The sequence below is a fragment of the Ostreococcus tauri genome (assembly GCF_000214015.3).
Source record: "Ostreococcus tauri WGS project CAID00000000 data, contig chromosome 15, whole genome shotgun sequence".
Classification (NCBI taxonomy): domain Eukaryota; kingdom Viridiplantae; phylum Chlorophyta; class Mamiellophyceae; order Mamiellales; family Bathycoccaceae; genus Ostreococcus; species Ostreococcus tauri.
In genome coordinates this window covers 244,805-257,238 of record NC_014440.2, presented here as the reverse complement: position 1 = coordinate 257,238, position 12,434 = coordinate 244,805, and the positions used below count along the sequence as shown (strand labels likewise).

Genomic DNA, 12,434 nt, shown 5'->3' with positions numbered 1-12,434 from the left:
TCTGGCGACGGACGTGGGCGGCGGCGGCGGAATGGTCGAGACGGCGACGGCGGCGACGGTGGCCAAGGCGTGCACGATTATGGTCTACGCGCTCGCGGGCACTCCCGAGTTCGTGGACGTCACGTACGAGCTCGCGCTCGGTAACGTGAACATTCACGTGCTGACGACGTTAGCCGTGTTCGGCACGGTGCTCTTGGGGTGCGCGATGGAGGGGGCTTTGCTCTTGGTACTCTTCGCCCTGGCGCACATGGTGGAGGATCGTTTGACGTTGCACGCGCGAGGAGACTTAAAGGCGCTGTGGAGCACCGTCCCCACGACCGCGAACGTGGTGAAGCTGAACGCGGACGGGACGCCAGATTTGGCCTCGGTTACAGAAGTTCCAGCCGCTGAAGTCGACGTCGGGTCACTCATATTCGTCAAGGCTGGACAGCAGGTGCCTTTGGACGGAACGGTCGTGCACGGTAGCGCGTTGGTGAGCATTCAACACATCACCGGTGAGGCTCTACCAACGATGAAGAGATATGGGGATGAAATCCCCGCGGGGGCGATGAACACGGATGGCGTGCTGGTGGTGAAGAGTCTGCGCTCGAGCGAGGAAAGCACGCCGGCTCGCATCGCGCGTCTCACGGAGGCTGCGCAGAGGCGCCGTCCAAAGGTATCACGTTTGCTTGATGACATCGGTGACCGCTATAGCAAGGCGATCCTAGCGACCACCTTCATCACCATGGCTTTGGCACCACTGGTGCTCGGCATTCCGTTTTTGGGACAAGGTGGGGCGATGTATCGAAGCTTCGCTTTCCTGTCCGCCGCGGCGCCGTGCGCGCTGTTGATGTCACCGCTCGTGTACGTGGCCGCCATCGGCGCGATGGCTCGCCGAGGTGTGCTAATTCGAGGAGGCTTGACCCTCGATGCCCTGGCGGAAGTCGGCGCGGTGGCGCTCGATAAAACGGGTACAATCACCACTGGGCAGATGACGTGCACGCGAGTCACTCGCTTTGAGAATGGTGCGCAGCATCAAACCTCTCCGAGCGCCGCGTCAAAGGCGCTCGCATACGCGGTGACCCTCGAAGGTGGGTCATCCCATCCGATTGCCAGGGCGGTGACACAAGCCGCGCAGGGCGTTGTGTTGCCAGACGTTGGTGCGGTGAGTAGCTATAAGGTTGTTGCGGGCAGCGGCGTCGAAGGCACGATTGAGGGCAAGCGTGCCCGGTTCGGAAGCTCCGCTTTTGCGTTGGAGTTGTGCGAAGAAGGCGCCGATGAGTGTTTGGCTGAGGTCATTGCGCAAGAGGGTGAGATTCTTTCAGTGCTTGCGGTGGAGGGCGAAGGTCCGGCGTTGTTCACGTTCAGCGATACGCTCAACTCGCAAGCTCCCGCGGCTGTAGAATCGCTCCGAAACGGTAAGTGTCGTAGAGCGTGGTGGCAACCTCCCGATGAGAGTCACGGGATGGAGGTAATCATGCTCACCGGGGACAACCAGACGAGCGCAGAGACCATGGCTGAGGCGATCAACTTGAAGCAAGAGAATGTGTACGCTGGCTTGACGCCGTCGCAAAAGTTAGGCCTGGTCGAAACCTTGAGAGAACGTGTGAATTCAAGGAAGTACTCGCGCGTCGCCATGGTCGGGGATGGGATCAACGACGCTCCCGCTCTTGCATCCGCGGATGTTGGTGTTGCGATTGCGTCGACGCCAAGCGACGCCGCGGCGAGTGTGGCGGATGTTCTCCTGGTCACCAAGGATACCAGCGGTGGTATCGCGCAATTACCTGAGTTATTCCGAATCGCACAGAGCACCCGCGCTGTGTTGCGTCAAAACATTGCTCTCGCAGTGGTGTCGATAGTGGGATCAGCAATTCCAGCACTCATCGGAGCGTTTCCGCTTTGGCTGGCAGTTATCCTGCACGAAGGTGCAACCGTCATGGTGGCGTTGAATTCTGTTCGTTTGCTCGTTACATTCGGTCGTCAGCCGCTCTCAAAGAGTACGACGCTCGTACTCACGGCTTTCACGGTGTTTTGCTGCCTGGGAGCAGCGTACACGTTGTGCTCCGAGGCGATCGCCATTTGGTTCAGCACCGTGCACGTCACGCACTGGATAGGCGTGAGCATGGCGTTCAAATCCGCGTGGGCTGGTCTTTTGGCTGGTTGCTTGCACACGTTGACCGGACCGGACCACTTGGCGGCGCTGACGCCGCTTACCGTCGGGCCAAGCCGGGCGCAAAACGCGCTCATGGGCGCTCTCTGGGGATTTGGACATAACACAGGTCAAATTTTGTTTGGCTGTATCTTCATCCTCTTGAGAGATAAGCTACCGCTTAATATGGACTTGATTGGACAGTGGGGGCAAGGTATCGTAGGTTTGACGCTCGTCATCATCGGTGCTATGGGCTTCTGGGAGAGTGTGGGAGGACACTCCCACTCCCACTCCCACTCCCACTCGCACGATGGACACTCCCACTCGCACGGTGACGCGAGCGTGCCGATGAAGCGAGACACCAACTTCATCTCGTGGACCTACATCACCGGTACTATTCACGGGTTACAGCCGGACTCATTATTCCTGCTTTTACCGGCCATGACGCTGCCGCGCGTCGAGGCCATTTCCTTCTTAGCGACGTTCTTCATCGGGACCATCTTCGCCATGGGGACGTACACGTACTGCATCGGTGCTGGGACCGCTGCACTCGAGAAAAATAATCCAAAATTCGTGAGCTATATTGCTCGCGGCTCGAGCGCCGTCGCTCTCGGCTTCGGTGTGTTATTCATTATTAGTGCAGTCTTTGGTCTGGAGTTGGTCTGATTTGACACTCTCAGCGTTTAGCTTAGATTTGTGATCACATTAGTGCATTGCGCAACGATTATGGAATTGACTAGGTTCATTATAACATTCTCGGTTAGACGCGCTTCGGCTTGTACGGTGCGAACAACACGGCAGAGTTGTGTCCTCCGAAACCGAAAGAGTTCGAAAGAGCAACCTTGACGTCGAGCTTCTCACGAGTCGAACCGACCAACATGGACGTATCAACGCCCTCATCCGGGGTTTCAAGGTTAATATTCGGGTGAACCTCGCCGGACATGATGGCTTTGATGCAGACGACGGCCTCTACGGCGGATGCCGCGCCAAGCAAGTGCCCGATCAAGCTCTTCGTGCTATTGATCTTGGCGCCCGAAGCCTTGAACTTCTTTTGCAAAACACGAAGCTCCGCCAAGTCGCCTGCGGGAGTGGATGTGGCGTGTGCGTTGATGTAGTTGACGTCATCAGCCTTGACGTTGGCCAGTTCAAGAGCCTTGTCTATCGCCATGTTAACACCCACACCGTCGGGGCGCGGCTCGGTCATGTGGTGTGCGTCGCATGTCGCAAACCCCCCCAAAACCTCAGCTAAGATCGGCGCACCGCGCGCCAGAGCACTCTCTAAAGATTCAAGAACGAGCACACCCGCGCCTTCTCCCATGACAAATCCGTCTCGGTTCGCATCCCACGGTCGAGACGCCGCCGCTGGGGCGTCGTTGCGTGTGCTCAGCGCCTTGGCGGCGGAGAACCCAGCCATACCAATGGGGATAACCGCCGCGTCGCTCGCGCCAGCGAGCATGAGATTCGCCTCCCCGTTCTGAATGTGCATGACGCTATTCAAGATACAGAAGTTCCCAGTCGCGCACGCGGAAGCGATGGAGTAGTTTGGCCCCATGAAACCGACGTCCATAGCTGTCAAAGCGCTCCCCATGTTCGTGATAGCGAAAGGAATGCAAAACGGATTCATCTTTCTGTGTCCTACCGTAACCAAGTTCTCCGTCGCCGTCGCAAACGTCTGCATACCACCCATCGCGCTTCCGATCAGACACCCGCTCAACGACTTATCGATGTAGTGCTCTCCTGCTTCGTCGTTCCAGTTCACCCGCGCGTTCTCCAGCGCCCGCTTCGCGGCGACAATCATGTACGCAATGTAAGGATCCACCCTTCTCGCTTGCTTCTTATTCATGTACTCTCCGCACTGAAAGTCCTTTATCTCTCCCGCGAACTTCGTCCCGATCTCGCCCGTGTCCCATTTTTCAATCGACGTGATGGCGCTCTCGCCTCGCAGGAGCTTTTCGTACATCGCGTCCACGTCGTCCCCGTGCGCGGTGACGGCGCCCATGCCCGTGATGACCACGCGCTTCTTCCCTCGATGGTTCAACAGGTCGACGTCTCCGCTCGCGTTCGCGACGACGACGCGCGCGCGCGAGCGTCGCGCGAGCGTCGCGGAGCGACCGCCGCGCGATCGTTCGCTCGACCCATTCGACGCCACGCGCTCGCCGCGACGCCCGGCGCGCGAGGCCACGGGCGCGCCGCGAGCGACGGGCGCGGACGCGCGCGCGAGGAGCGGCATCGCGCTCGACGCTCGGTGCGGGCGCGTGTGCGGGCGCGCGCGCGCTCGGGGGCTCGTTATCCGTACGCGAGATTCGCATTTATTGAATCGTGACTCGTGAAGCGGGACTCGGCGAGCTCAGGGTTTTAACGTTGGATCGCGCGAGCCGACGAAACGCGCGAACGTTACAACGAGTCGCTAGTGGTCGGCGTCGGAATCAGAATCGACGTCACCGTATTGCCACATCCCTTCGCGGGCACGCCTGGCGGATTCCTGGGCGTCGCGCATGGCGTCGAGCTCGGCGCGGTCGCGCACGCGGGGTCGGCGGTCAACGCGCGCCAAGCCAGAGCGGAGAAGGTCGCACGCGACCGATTCCTCGGGCGCGGCAACGGCGGAAGGGAACAAGGCGAGCGTGAAAGCCGGTGCGGCGTCGGATTCCCACGGCTTGGACGTGGGGAATCGATCACGGGCGTCGATGCGGGCGTGGAACAGGCGACCAGAGAGAAGCTCGCCGACGCGAGACGCCGCCGCGTAACCGTAGTCCGAATCAATGCGTGGAATCTTCACGGAAGACAGCGCGCAGAAGTTAGCCATCGGCGGGAGTGCGTTGAGCGTCAAGCCCGCGTCCTTGAGTGGTCTCAGTCGCTTGAAGGGAAGCTCCTCGGTGTTGCCGTAATCGCAGTAGAACACGCGCACCGGTTTATCGCCGATGCGTTTGGACGCCACGATCGCTCTCGACCACTTGTCGTCGCCGGTGAACTTCGCGGCGACGGCATCACCAACTTTCGGCTCAAAGACCCCATCGAAAGCCTTGCTCGTGTCCACGTCTCCGTACAAATCGGCGAGTTTGCTCGTCACCTCTTCGATCTTGCACCCGTCCAGCTTTTGCACAAAGAATCGACCGCCGGCTACACATTCGGTGACGTCGACGCGAACAAGCTCTCCAGTCGGTTCATCCTCTCTGGTTTCTTCCACTTGGACCGGAGGTGTCCAATCTTTCCACAGGCCCGCCTTGACTTCTTTCGCTGCCGCTTCGATTTCCGCCAACGCTCGACCACCTTGCACGCGTTCGACCGGAAACGCCGGATGCAAACTACCCAAACCGGCTCGAAGAAGTTCCTCGCCGAGATTGAGGCGTCCTTCATTGGCGAACAAGGTCCCGAGGAAAATGCCCGTCTTGTCCACGGAATCTACCACGATCTCTACTGTTCTCTGAAGGATCCGAGTGCGTGTAAACTCGAGGGCTTGGGCCGCATACGGCTCATCTCGCCGAGGGCAGCGAACGCCCGCGAGGCAGAAAGAGATCACCGCACCTTCTTTAGGAATGGATACTCGAACCTTGTGCCCAGCAGCGACAAAGTCTACGATCGCTGAACATTTCCCAGCACGCTGCAAAAACGGCAAGAAAGTTTTCGCCTTTTGGCTCGACACGCTGAAATCATTCATCCTGTGCACAGCCGGTTCCTTGTTCTTGTTGTGCATGCCCTTCTTGTTCTCAATGCCTCGTTTTGCCGCCGCGACGAGCCCGTCGTAATCGGCTGCGCGCTCTTCTTCGGAGCGGTGGTGAATGCACGATGCAAGACCGCGTATGAGGAGCATCTCAGCGACGTTCTGGGCCTCATCGCTAGTTCCAGGGAGTTTCACCGTGGCAAAGTGCAGCGTCCTCTCGTTCGTGCCTTCGCCAATCTTTCGCACATAGTCCATGCTCACAGATACTGTTCGACCGACTAATCTTGAGATCAAGAACTCCTTTGCCTCCACCGCCCACGGTTCGTGCATGGCCTTTTCATCGCGAGGGTTTGCCAGTCTCGGTGCGCGAATTGAACTCAGGTTGATCCTTCTTTCCGACATGTCTGGACCCGACGTCGGCGCGACCGAGATGCAGTCGCCCGATATTATTTCTATTACGTGAGCTTCAAAGTTCGTCATCGTCACCGTGCGGATTGAAGGAACAGGTGGGACGTATCCGCGCCAAAGGCACAGTTGTTGATCCTTCGCAATTTTCTCTGCGGCGCGAAGCTTCCCTGCGCCGCCGATCAACGCCGCGGCGCTCGCTTCGTGGACTTGTGCGAGTCCCATACGACATAAACCCTCGGCTACGTTCACGAACGCGGTATCGTTGATATCCGCGGGCAAGATCGAACCAATAAAGTTGCCTCGCCTGTCTAAACCTTCCAAAATCACTCGCACGTCTCGATGAAGCAGAGCCATCTCCGTGAAGTGCCTCGCCTCGAGAGCGAACGGCTCCGGACCTTGCTCCGTCCCGTCCTCGTTCTTGGCCCCTTTCCTACCTATCGCGGGCACGGAGATCCCACCGATGGAGACCACGACACTCTGGTCGTGAATCGCTCCGTCACCCGTCAACGTAAGCTTAACTGTCCCGCCATTCAGGACGTGCTCCACAACCCCCGGCGTTGGTCGCATCTTCACCGCGCTCAGCACATCTTCCGCCTTCATTTCATGCGACACCTTAATCGCGTTCGCCTTCGCCAACACCGCTGGATCTTTACTCCACATCCCGACTTGTTCCGCTTGCGCCTGCCGCTCGAGCGCCTCCAGCTCCTCCGCGTTGCTCGCCCGCTCGCCACCCCCGACGCGAACCTTACACAATCCTCTCTTCACCTGCATTGCGCTCGCATTAACTCCCTTCTCGTCGAACACCACCCCGAACTCGCGATCGATCGAATCGATCTTATACTCGACGCGAAACGTCACCTTGCGTCCAATGAGCGCCGCGCGCAAGCTCTCTCTCGACGCTTTCGCAAACGCCTCGTCCCTCGACGACGCGTCGTTCCGTCTCGCCAGCCGCGGGGCGACGATAGAAGCCAGCGTGAGCGTCTTCTCCGGTCCGGGCGGGGCCTGCGCGGGCGTGAACGGGGCGCACACGTCAGTCTTTGTGCGTTGATGACGACGGTTCTCGAGACGCCATCGACGATCAACGCGTCGTCGCTCGCGATCGGACGCACTCCGAGAGCGGCGGGAGCGACGAGGGTAACTTGATCACCGCTGTGCACGGCCTTGACGATGGCGTGGAGCCAAGGGGAGGGGGACATCGTGAGAAACGGCGTCGCAATATGCGGAACTGCAGATCGCGCGGCGACGGGACACGAGCGCGCGCGACGGAGAGGAAAGAGACACGTGACGAGGGGTGATGAGCTCGGACGCATCGCTTCGACGTATCGTGATGAGATTAAAACATATGTGCTGGAACAGCGAGCGCGCGGTGGCTAGGTGCCGTTGAGACGATACTTTTCGTTGCGCTTGCGTCTTCGATCGAGCGCTTGCATCATTTTTGAGCGGAACTCGGCGTCGACGCGCATGTTTTCGAAGTCGGTCATGGTGAGATGGTTGAGCACGCGACGGGTGACACCGTACCAGGCGAATGCGCCGGCGAAGTGGCCCCAACCGTGGGTGTCTAGCCAGCGCAGGACGGACTTGTCTCCGGCGTACTCTACGTTGACGACTTTATTGAGCGCCACACGTCTCTGGTCCGCGAGCGGAGTCGCGCTCGCAGTCGCGTCCTCCGGTGGGGCATCCTCCGGAGCGTCTTCAACTTCCAACGCGGTCTCTACCTTATCCGTATTCGTCAGCGCGTCTTCCTCCCCACCCGTTTCCATCGCGTCTCGCATCCTCTTCTTCATCTTGAGCACCAATTTCGGACCCTCTCCGAGCTCCTCTAGCGACTGCGTCGACGCCTCGCGCTCGGCCTTCGCCTTAGCGCGCATGGCTTCTAATTCATCTAGCACGTCTTGCTCGGTGGGGATGTTCGCATCCACCGGCCAAGGCGCGTCGTATTCCTTCAATTCTTCTGGATCGTTTGCTTCCTCCTCGGCAGGTTCATCCTCTACGTCACTCTCTGGATCCGCCTCGTACGTGCCGTCGACAATCGCCTTGAGCAAGTCTTCTCTCGTGAAGATGGATCGCATGGGATCACTCTCGGGGAAAACTCGCGCGAGAACGGTCTGTATAACGTCTGCGGCTTTCTGCGACGCCCGCCGCACGCCCATCATGTAGCCCAATCGGTACGTCTCCTTTGCCTCGTGCGGTTCACCTGAGAGCTCGTAGAGCCCGCGCGCGGCCTCTCTACGATTCATCGCCTCGAGTACCTCTTCCATAGATATTGGCTGCCGCACGGACTCGTTTTCATGCCCGCCCTGGTACTCGAGCGCGAGCGCTCCCGGAACGGCGCTCGCCGCTCTCCTCGAGCTCGGCCGCGGGCGATACACCAACCCATCTTCATCCGCGTCCAAGCACTCACAGATTTCATTCGCGAGATTCAACACCTCCTCATCCCCATCATCGTAATCGATTTTACTGTACACGATCCCCTCCGGCGTGGTCTCTTGCATCACGACCATCCCTGAGTACCAATCGTCATCGCTCGGCCAGTACACGCGCACGCGGTTCCCCACCGAAAAATTGAACCCTCTCCCACCTCGATAACCCGTCGGCGCGCTCCGCGGAGCGACTCCGGTGCCTCGCCCACCTCCTCGACCTCGACCTCGACCTCGACCTCGACCTCGACCTCGACCTGGACCGGCTGCTGATCGAGGACGCGCCGGCGCCGACCCCGGTATCCTTCTTCGCGACGCCGCGCGCCGCAGTGGCACCCCTTTCGGCACCGTCGACGGATCCAGTGACGCGTCGAACGGCTTCACGTCCTCTGGATGCGCTTGCTCGTACTGCAGTAGATATTTTCTGTAGCAGTGGATCAAGTCGTGTCCCACCGAGGTACACCTGTGATCGGCCGTGTAGTTGGCCATGCCCTTGAAGATTTCCTTGCTCCACGACCACGGGTTCTTCTGCCCAGGCTTGATCCCGTCCTCCTTGTCCGGTGGAAAACCCCCGCGGGCGCACACATTATGGTACAATCCATACAAATCGAGCTTGAATCCGTTCACCGTTCGATGCGGGAAATCATCGATTTCTGCGTTCGCCAAAGCGCGCTCGTCAGTCGTCTCATCTCATCGCTCGGCGCGGCGCGCGGCGCAAAGTTACGCATCGCGCGCACCGACTCCCTCCGGAACCTCTCTCGCGAGCTCCGGGTCGTTCCGCGAAAATGTCATCTACGCGCGTGATTCGCCCATCGTCAGTCCTCACGCGTCTCCCGATTCGCCCTCGTTCCGCCGCCGACCCGCGCGTCCGCCGACGTCGCCGACCTCGCGCATTCCTCGCGTACTCTAATATCTCCAAAATCTCCCCGTCACGCCCGCGCTCGACCCCGAACGCACCAGATCGACGTAAAACTCCTCCTCCGACATCTCCTCGAGCGCTTTCCGCCCCCGATTCGTCCCATCGGTCGTCATCCTCAACGAATTCTTCTCCAGCGCAATATCGAGATCCCCTCCGTGTGTCACTCTAATACTTCCTTCAACGCGCCCCGCGCCGCCGCGACCCCCCCCCGCGCGGTCGCGGTCGCCGAATCAACGTCTTCGCCGTCGTTTCCGCCCGTCGCGCCCCCTCGACGCGCGCGCGCGATGGATTTCAGCCGTCCTCGTCGTCGCGGCCGTGGCCAAAAACCGCGCGCATCTCTCGATGCGTCAATACATACCCCATCTCTCCCTCACAATACCCATCACTACATCGTACACGAGGCGTTTTGACCTCCATCCCCGGTGACGGCGCGGGGCCCCGCATGGGGTCCTCGATCCCATATACACATGCTCCAATACGACACCTCGACCCATACTCGAGGACGATTTCGTCGGTGTGCGTCACGCGAGCATCCGATGGCGTCAGCGCACCAATCAAAACGCGCGACGTGACGACGCCCACGGCGCCCGCGTCGCGCGACGCGACGTCCCGGCGCGCGCGGCGTCGACGACGCCACCGCGCGCGGGATGGACCGCGGTGGCGACGGCGCGGACGCCGCGCGACGGGCGCGGCGTCTGGCGGCGAATCGCGCGGCGAGCGCGGCGAGTCGGAAACGGAAGCGCGAAGTGGAGCTGGAGACGCGTCGGCGTGTCGACGCGTTGGAGTCGCTCGTGCGCGCGATGGCGGCGGAGAACGCGACGCTCAGGGAGGCGTTGATGACGGTGGCGTGTGGAGGGGGGGTGGAAGGGGGGTGGGAGGCGAGAAAGGTACCGTTGCCGCGGGCGGCGCGGGACGCGCGGGCGCGGGCGAATGAAAACGCGTCGTCGCCCGCGTCGTCGTCGTTGACGGCGAGTTGGGAGGAGATCGGAGGAGACGTGGGGAGGTTGGCGTCGTCGGGCGAGGCGCGCTCGACGGACGCGTTCGCGGATGAATATACAGAATGTGCGCTTCGGACTAAGCGCTCGAAACTCGCGCGCGTCGCGAGGGCCGACGAAGATGCGAAGACGCTCGAATACGAGCGACGACGCGTCGGAGAGGGCCCGCTCGGAGCGACGCGCGTGGACGAGCCACGCGCCGAACGTGGACGCGCACGAATTCATATGCTGTTTGCGAACGCGCTCTCGAGGCGCTCGACGCCCTCGACGACGCCTCGGACGACGTCTCCGAAGATATCTCCGACGATCTCGACGCGTTTCTCGCGGATGCTAGCTTCGAAAACGTCTTTGACTTCCCGGATGCCGCCGACGCAGATTTTCAGGCGCTCATTTCGTGCGTCACGTAGTTGCCGTCGCGCCGCCAAGACGCGGTCTGTGTTTAAGAAACGTCCCTGATTATCTCGTTGCATTAAGAAAAGACTAACTCTTCTCCATCATATATCATTACTCGTATCTCATACCTCACGCTGCGCCGCTGCCGCTGCCGTCACCGCCGCCGCTGCTGCGACGCCCGCCGAGCGCGACGCCGAGCAACACACTCAGTTTGTCCTCCTCTACGGACGTCGAAGTCCTCAATCGACGATCGACTTGCGGTATCTCCAATCGCTCGTGTACAACGGGTTGTCGTTTGCGCACTTCTTCAGAATCCCTGAGTCGCTTGCGGTTGACTTGTGATGCCAAGGTGCCTCGTTTTGCGAGCGTTTCGCCCACGTCTCGCCACAGCGATACCGAATCCATCGCCGTCGTGGCCGGTCGTGGGTGCCTTCTTTCGAGCGCGCTCGCGAGCGTCGATCCCTTGGAGAGTCCAAAGTGCCGTATCTCCGAACGAGCGTCGACGTCTTCCAAAATTTTTCGAAACGGTTGACCCATCTCGAGCGGCGCCGGCGACAGCGTCGCCATCTTTCGTTCTTCCAATTTCTCATACTCATCGTACGTCTGATCCTTGATCTTACGCTCACGCTGAACGTAACGATGTTCACCGGTGCCTCCTTCGAGTTGAAACCACCTCGCGCGAGATTGCTGCGCGGTTCGACCCGGAACGCGTTGGCAAATTAACGACCATTTCGGTCCATACTCGTCGTAGAGCGCACGCAGGCACGCGTCTTCTGCGGCGTCCCAGGCCCCACGCGTGACGTCGGGATCGAGGTGCCGACGCCAGCGTCCCATGCACTGCTGATCAGTTCGCCCACCCATCTCACGCGCGATCGTTGCCCACTTCGAGCCGTACTGGAGTTGTAATTCGCGCAACTATCGATCGGTCAAATGATTTCATCAGTCTCCGCGATTCACGCGCGCTTCGCGCGCGCGTACTACCCTCGTCCAGTCTCCGCGTCCGATCCTACCCTCTCTCCGCGCGCGCACACACTTCGAAACGCGTTCTCGCATCGTTCGCGACATCTCGAACGCGTCGTCGTTCGCACCTTTTCATCTTCCTCCTCCGTCCACCGCTCTCGTCGAATGTTTGGGTTGACTCGATGTCGCCACCGCTGCGCGCACTGCTGTCCCGTCCTCGTCCCCATGTCCTTCGAGATATCGCTCCACTTATTCCCGTACTTTTTTTGGAGTCTCAGTAATTCGCCGTCCTCGGCATCGGTCCACGGGACGCTGTCGTGCGCGGCATCGCGAGGCATGGAGTTGTCGTTGAATTACCGAGAAAACGTCCGACGTTTCGTATCGCACGCGATGCCGACGTCGCGCGCGCGTCTTTCGAAGCGCGCGCGGACGCTCGTGGACAGCGTGTAATACGCGGGTGATTTCACGCGCGTCGACTGATGCCGTCGTGGCGGACAAAACGACGCGTCGACGTGTGAGGGCGAGCGGCGCGCGCGAAGTTGTTGACCGAAACGAC

General features: G+C 60.3%; 6 protein-coding genes across 6 annotated transcripts; 2 read left to right on the top strand and 4 right to left on the bottom strand.

Annotated features, from left to right (window-relative positions):
• Positions 1-31: 31 nt before the first annotated feature.
• On the top strand, positions 32-2,794 carry OT_ostta15g01480 (Cation-transporting P-type ATPase, subfamily IB; the record flags this gene model as incomplete). The annotated part of the gene is made up of 1 exon (XM_003083249.2): positions 32-2,794. The coding sequence occupies one exon, from the start codon at positions 32-34 to the stop codon at positions 2,792-2,794; it is 2,763 nt and encodes a 920-aa protein (XP_003083297.2).
• A 94-nt stretch (positions 2,795-2,888) lies between these two features.
• Positions 2,889-4,358, bottom strand: OT_ostta15g01470 (Thiolase-like, subgroup; the record flags this gene model as incomplete). The annotated part of the gene is made up of 1 exon (XM_003083248.1): positions 2,889-4,358. The coding sequence occupies one exon, from the start codon at positions 4,356-4,358 to the stop codon at positions 2,889-2,891; it is 1,470 nt and encodes a 489-aa protein (XP_003083296.1).
• A 177-nt stretch (positions 4,359-4,535) lies between these two features.
• OT_ostta15g01460 (RNA-induced silencing complex, nuclease component Tudor-SN) lies at positions 4,536-7,390 on the bottom strand (the record flags this gene model as incomplete). Its single annotated transcript, XM_022982401.1, has 2 exons — positions 4,536-7,196; positions 7,304-7,390. The coding sequence occupies 2 exons, from the start codon at positions 7,388-7,390 to the stop codon at positions 4,536-4,538; spliced, it is 2,748 nt and encodes a 915-aa protein (XP_022841156.1).
• A 174-nt stretch (positions 7,391-7,564) lies between these two features.
• On the bottom strand, positions 7,565-9,598 carry OT_ostta15g01450 (Sterile alpha motif/pointed domain; the record flags this gene model as incomplete). Its single annotated transcript, XM_022982399.1, has 3 exons — positions 7,565-9,264; positions 9,349-9,403; positions 9,569-9,598. The coding sequence occupies 3 exons, from the start codon at positions 9,596-9,598 to the stop codon at positions 7,565-7,567; spliced, it is 1,785 nt and encodes a 594-aa protein (XP_022841155.1).
• A 579-nt stretch (positions 9,599-10,177) lies between these two features.
• OT_ostta15g01440 (Basic-leucine zipper domain) lies at positions 10,178-10,981 on the top strand (the record flags this gene model as incomplete). The annotated part of the gene is made up of 1 exon (XM_003083241.1): positions 10,178-10,981. The coding sequence occupies one exon, from the start codon at positions 10,178-10,180 to the stop codon at positions 10,979-10,981; it is 804 nt and encodes a 267-aa protein (XP_003083289.1).
• Positions 10,982-11,047: 66 nt separating this feature from the next.
• On the bottom strand, positions 11,048-11,779 carry OT_ostta15g01430 (SANT/Myb domain; the record flags this gene model as incomplete). The annotated part of the gene is made up of 1 exon (XM_022982398.1): positions 11,048-11,779. The coding sequence occupies one exon, from the start codon at positions 11,777-11,779 to the stop codon at positions 11,048-11,050; it is 732 nt and encodes a 243-aa protein (XP_022841154.1).
• Positions 11,780-12,434: the final 655 nt, after the last annotated feature.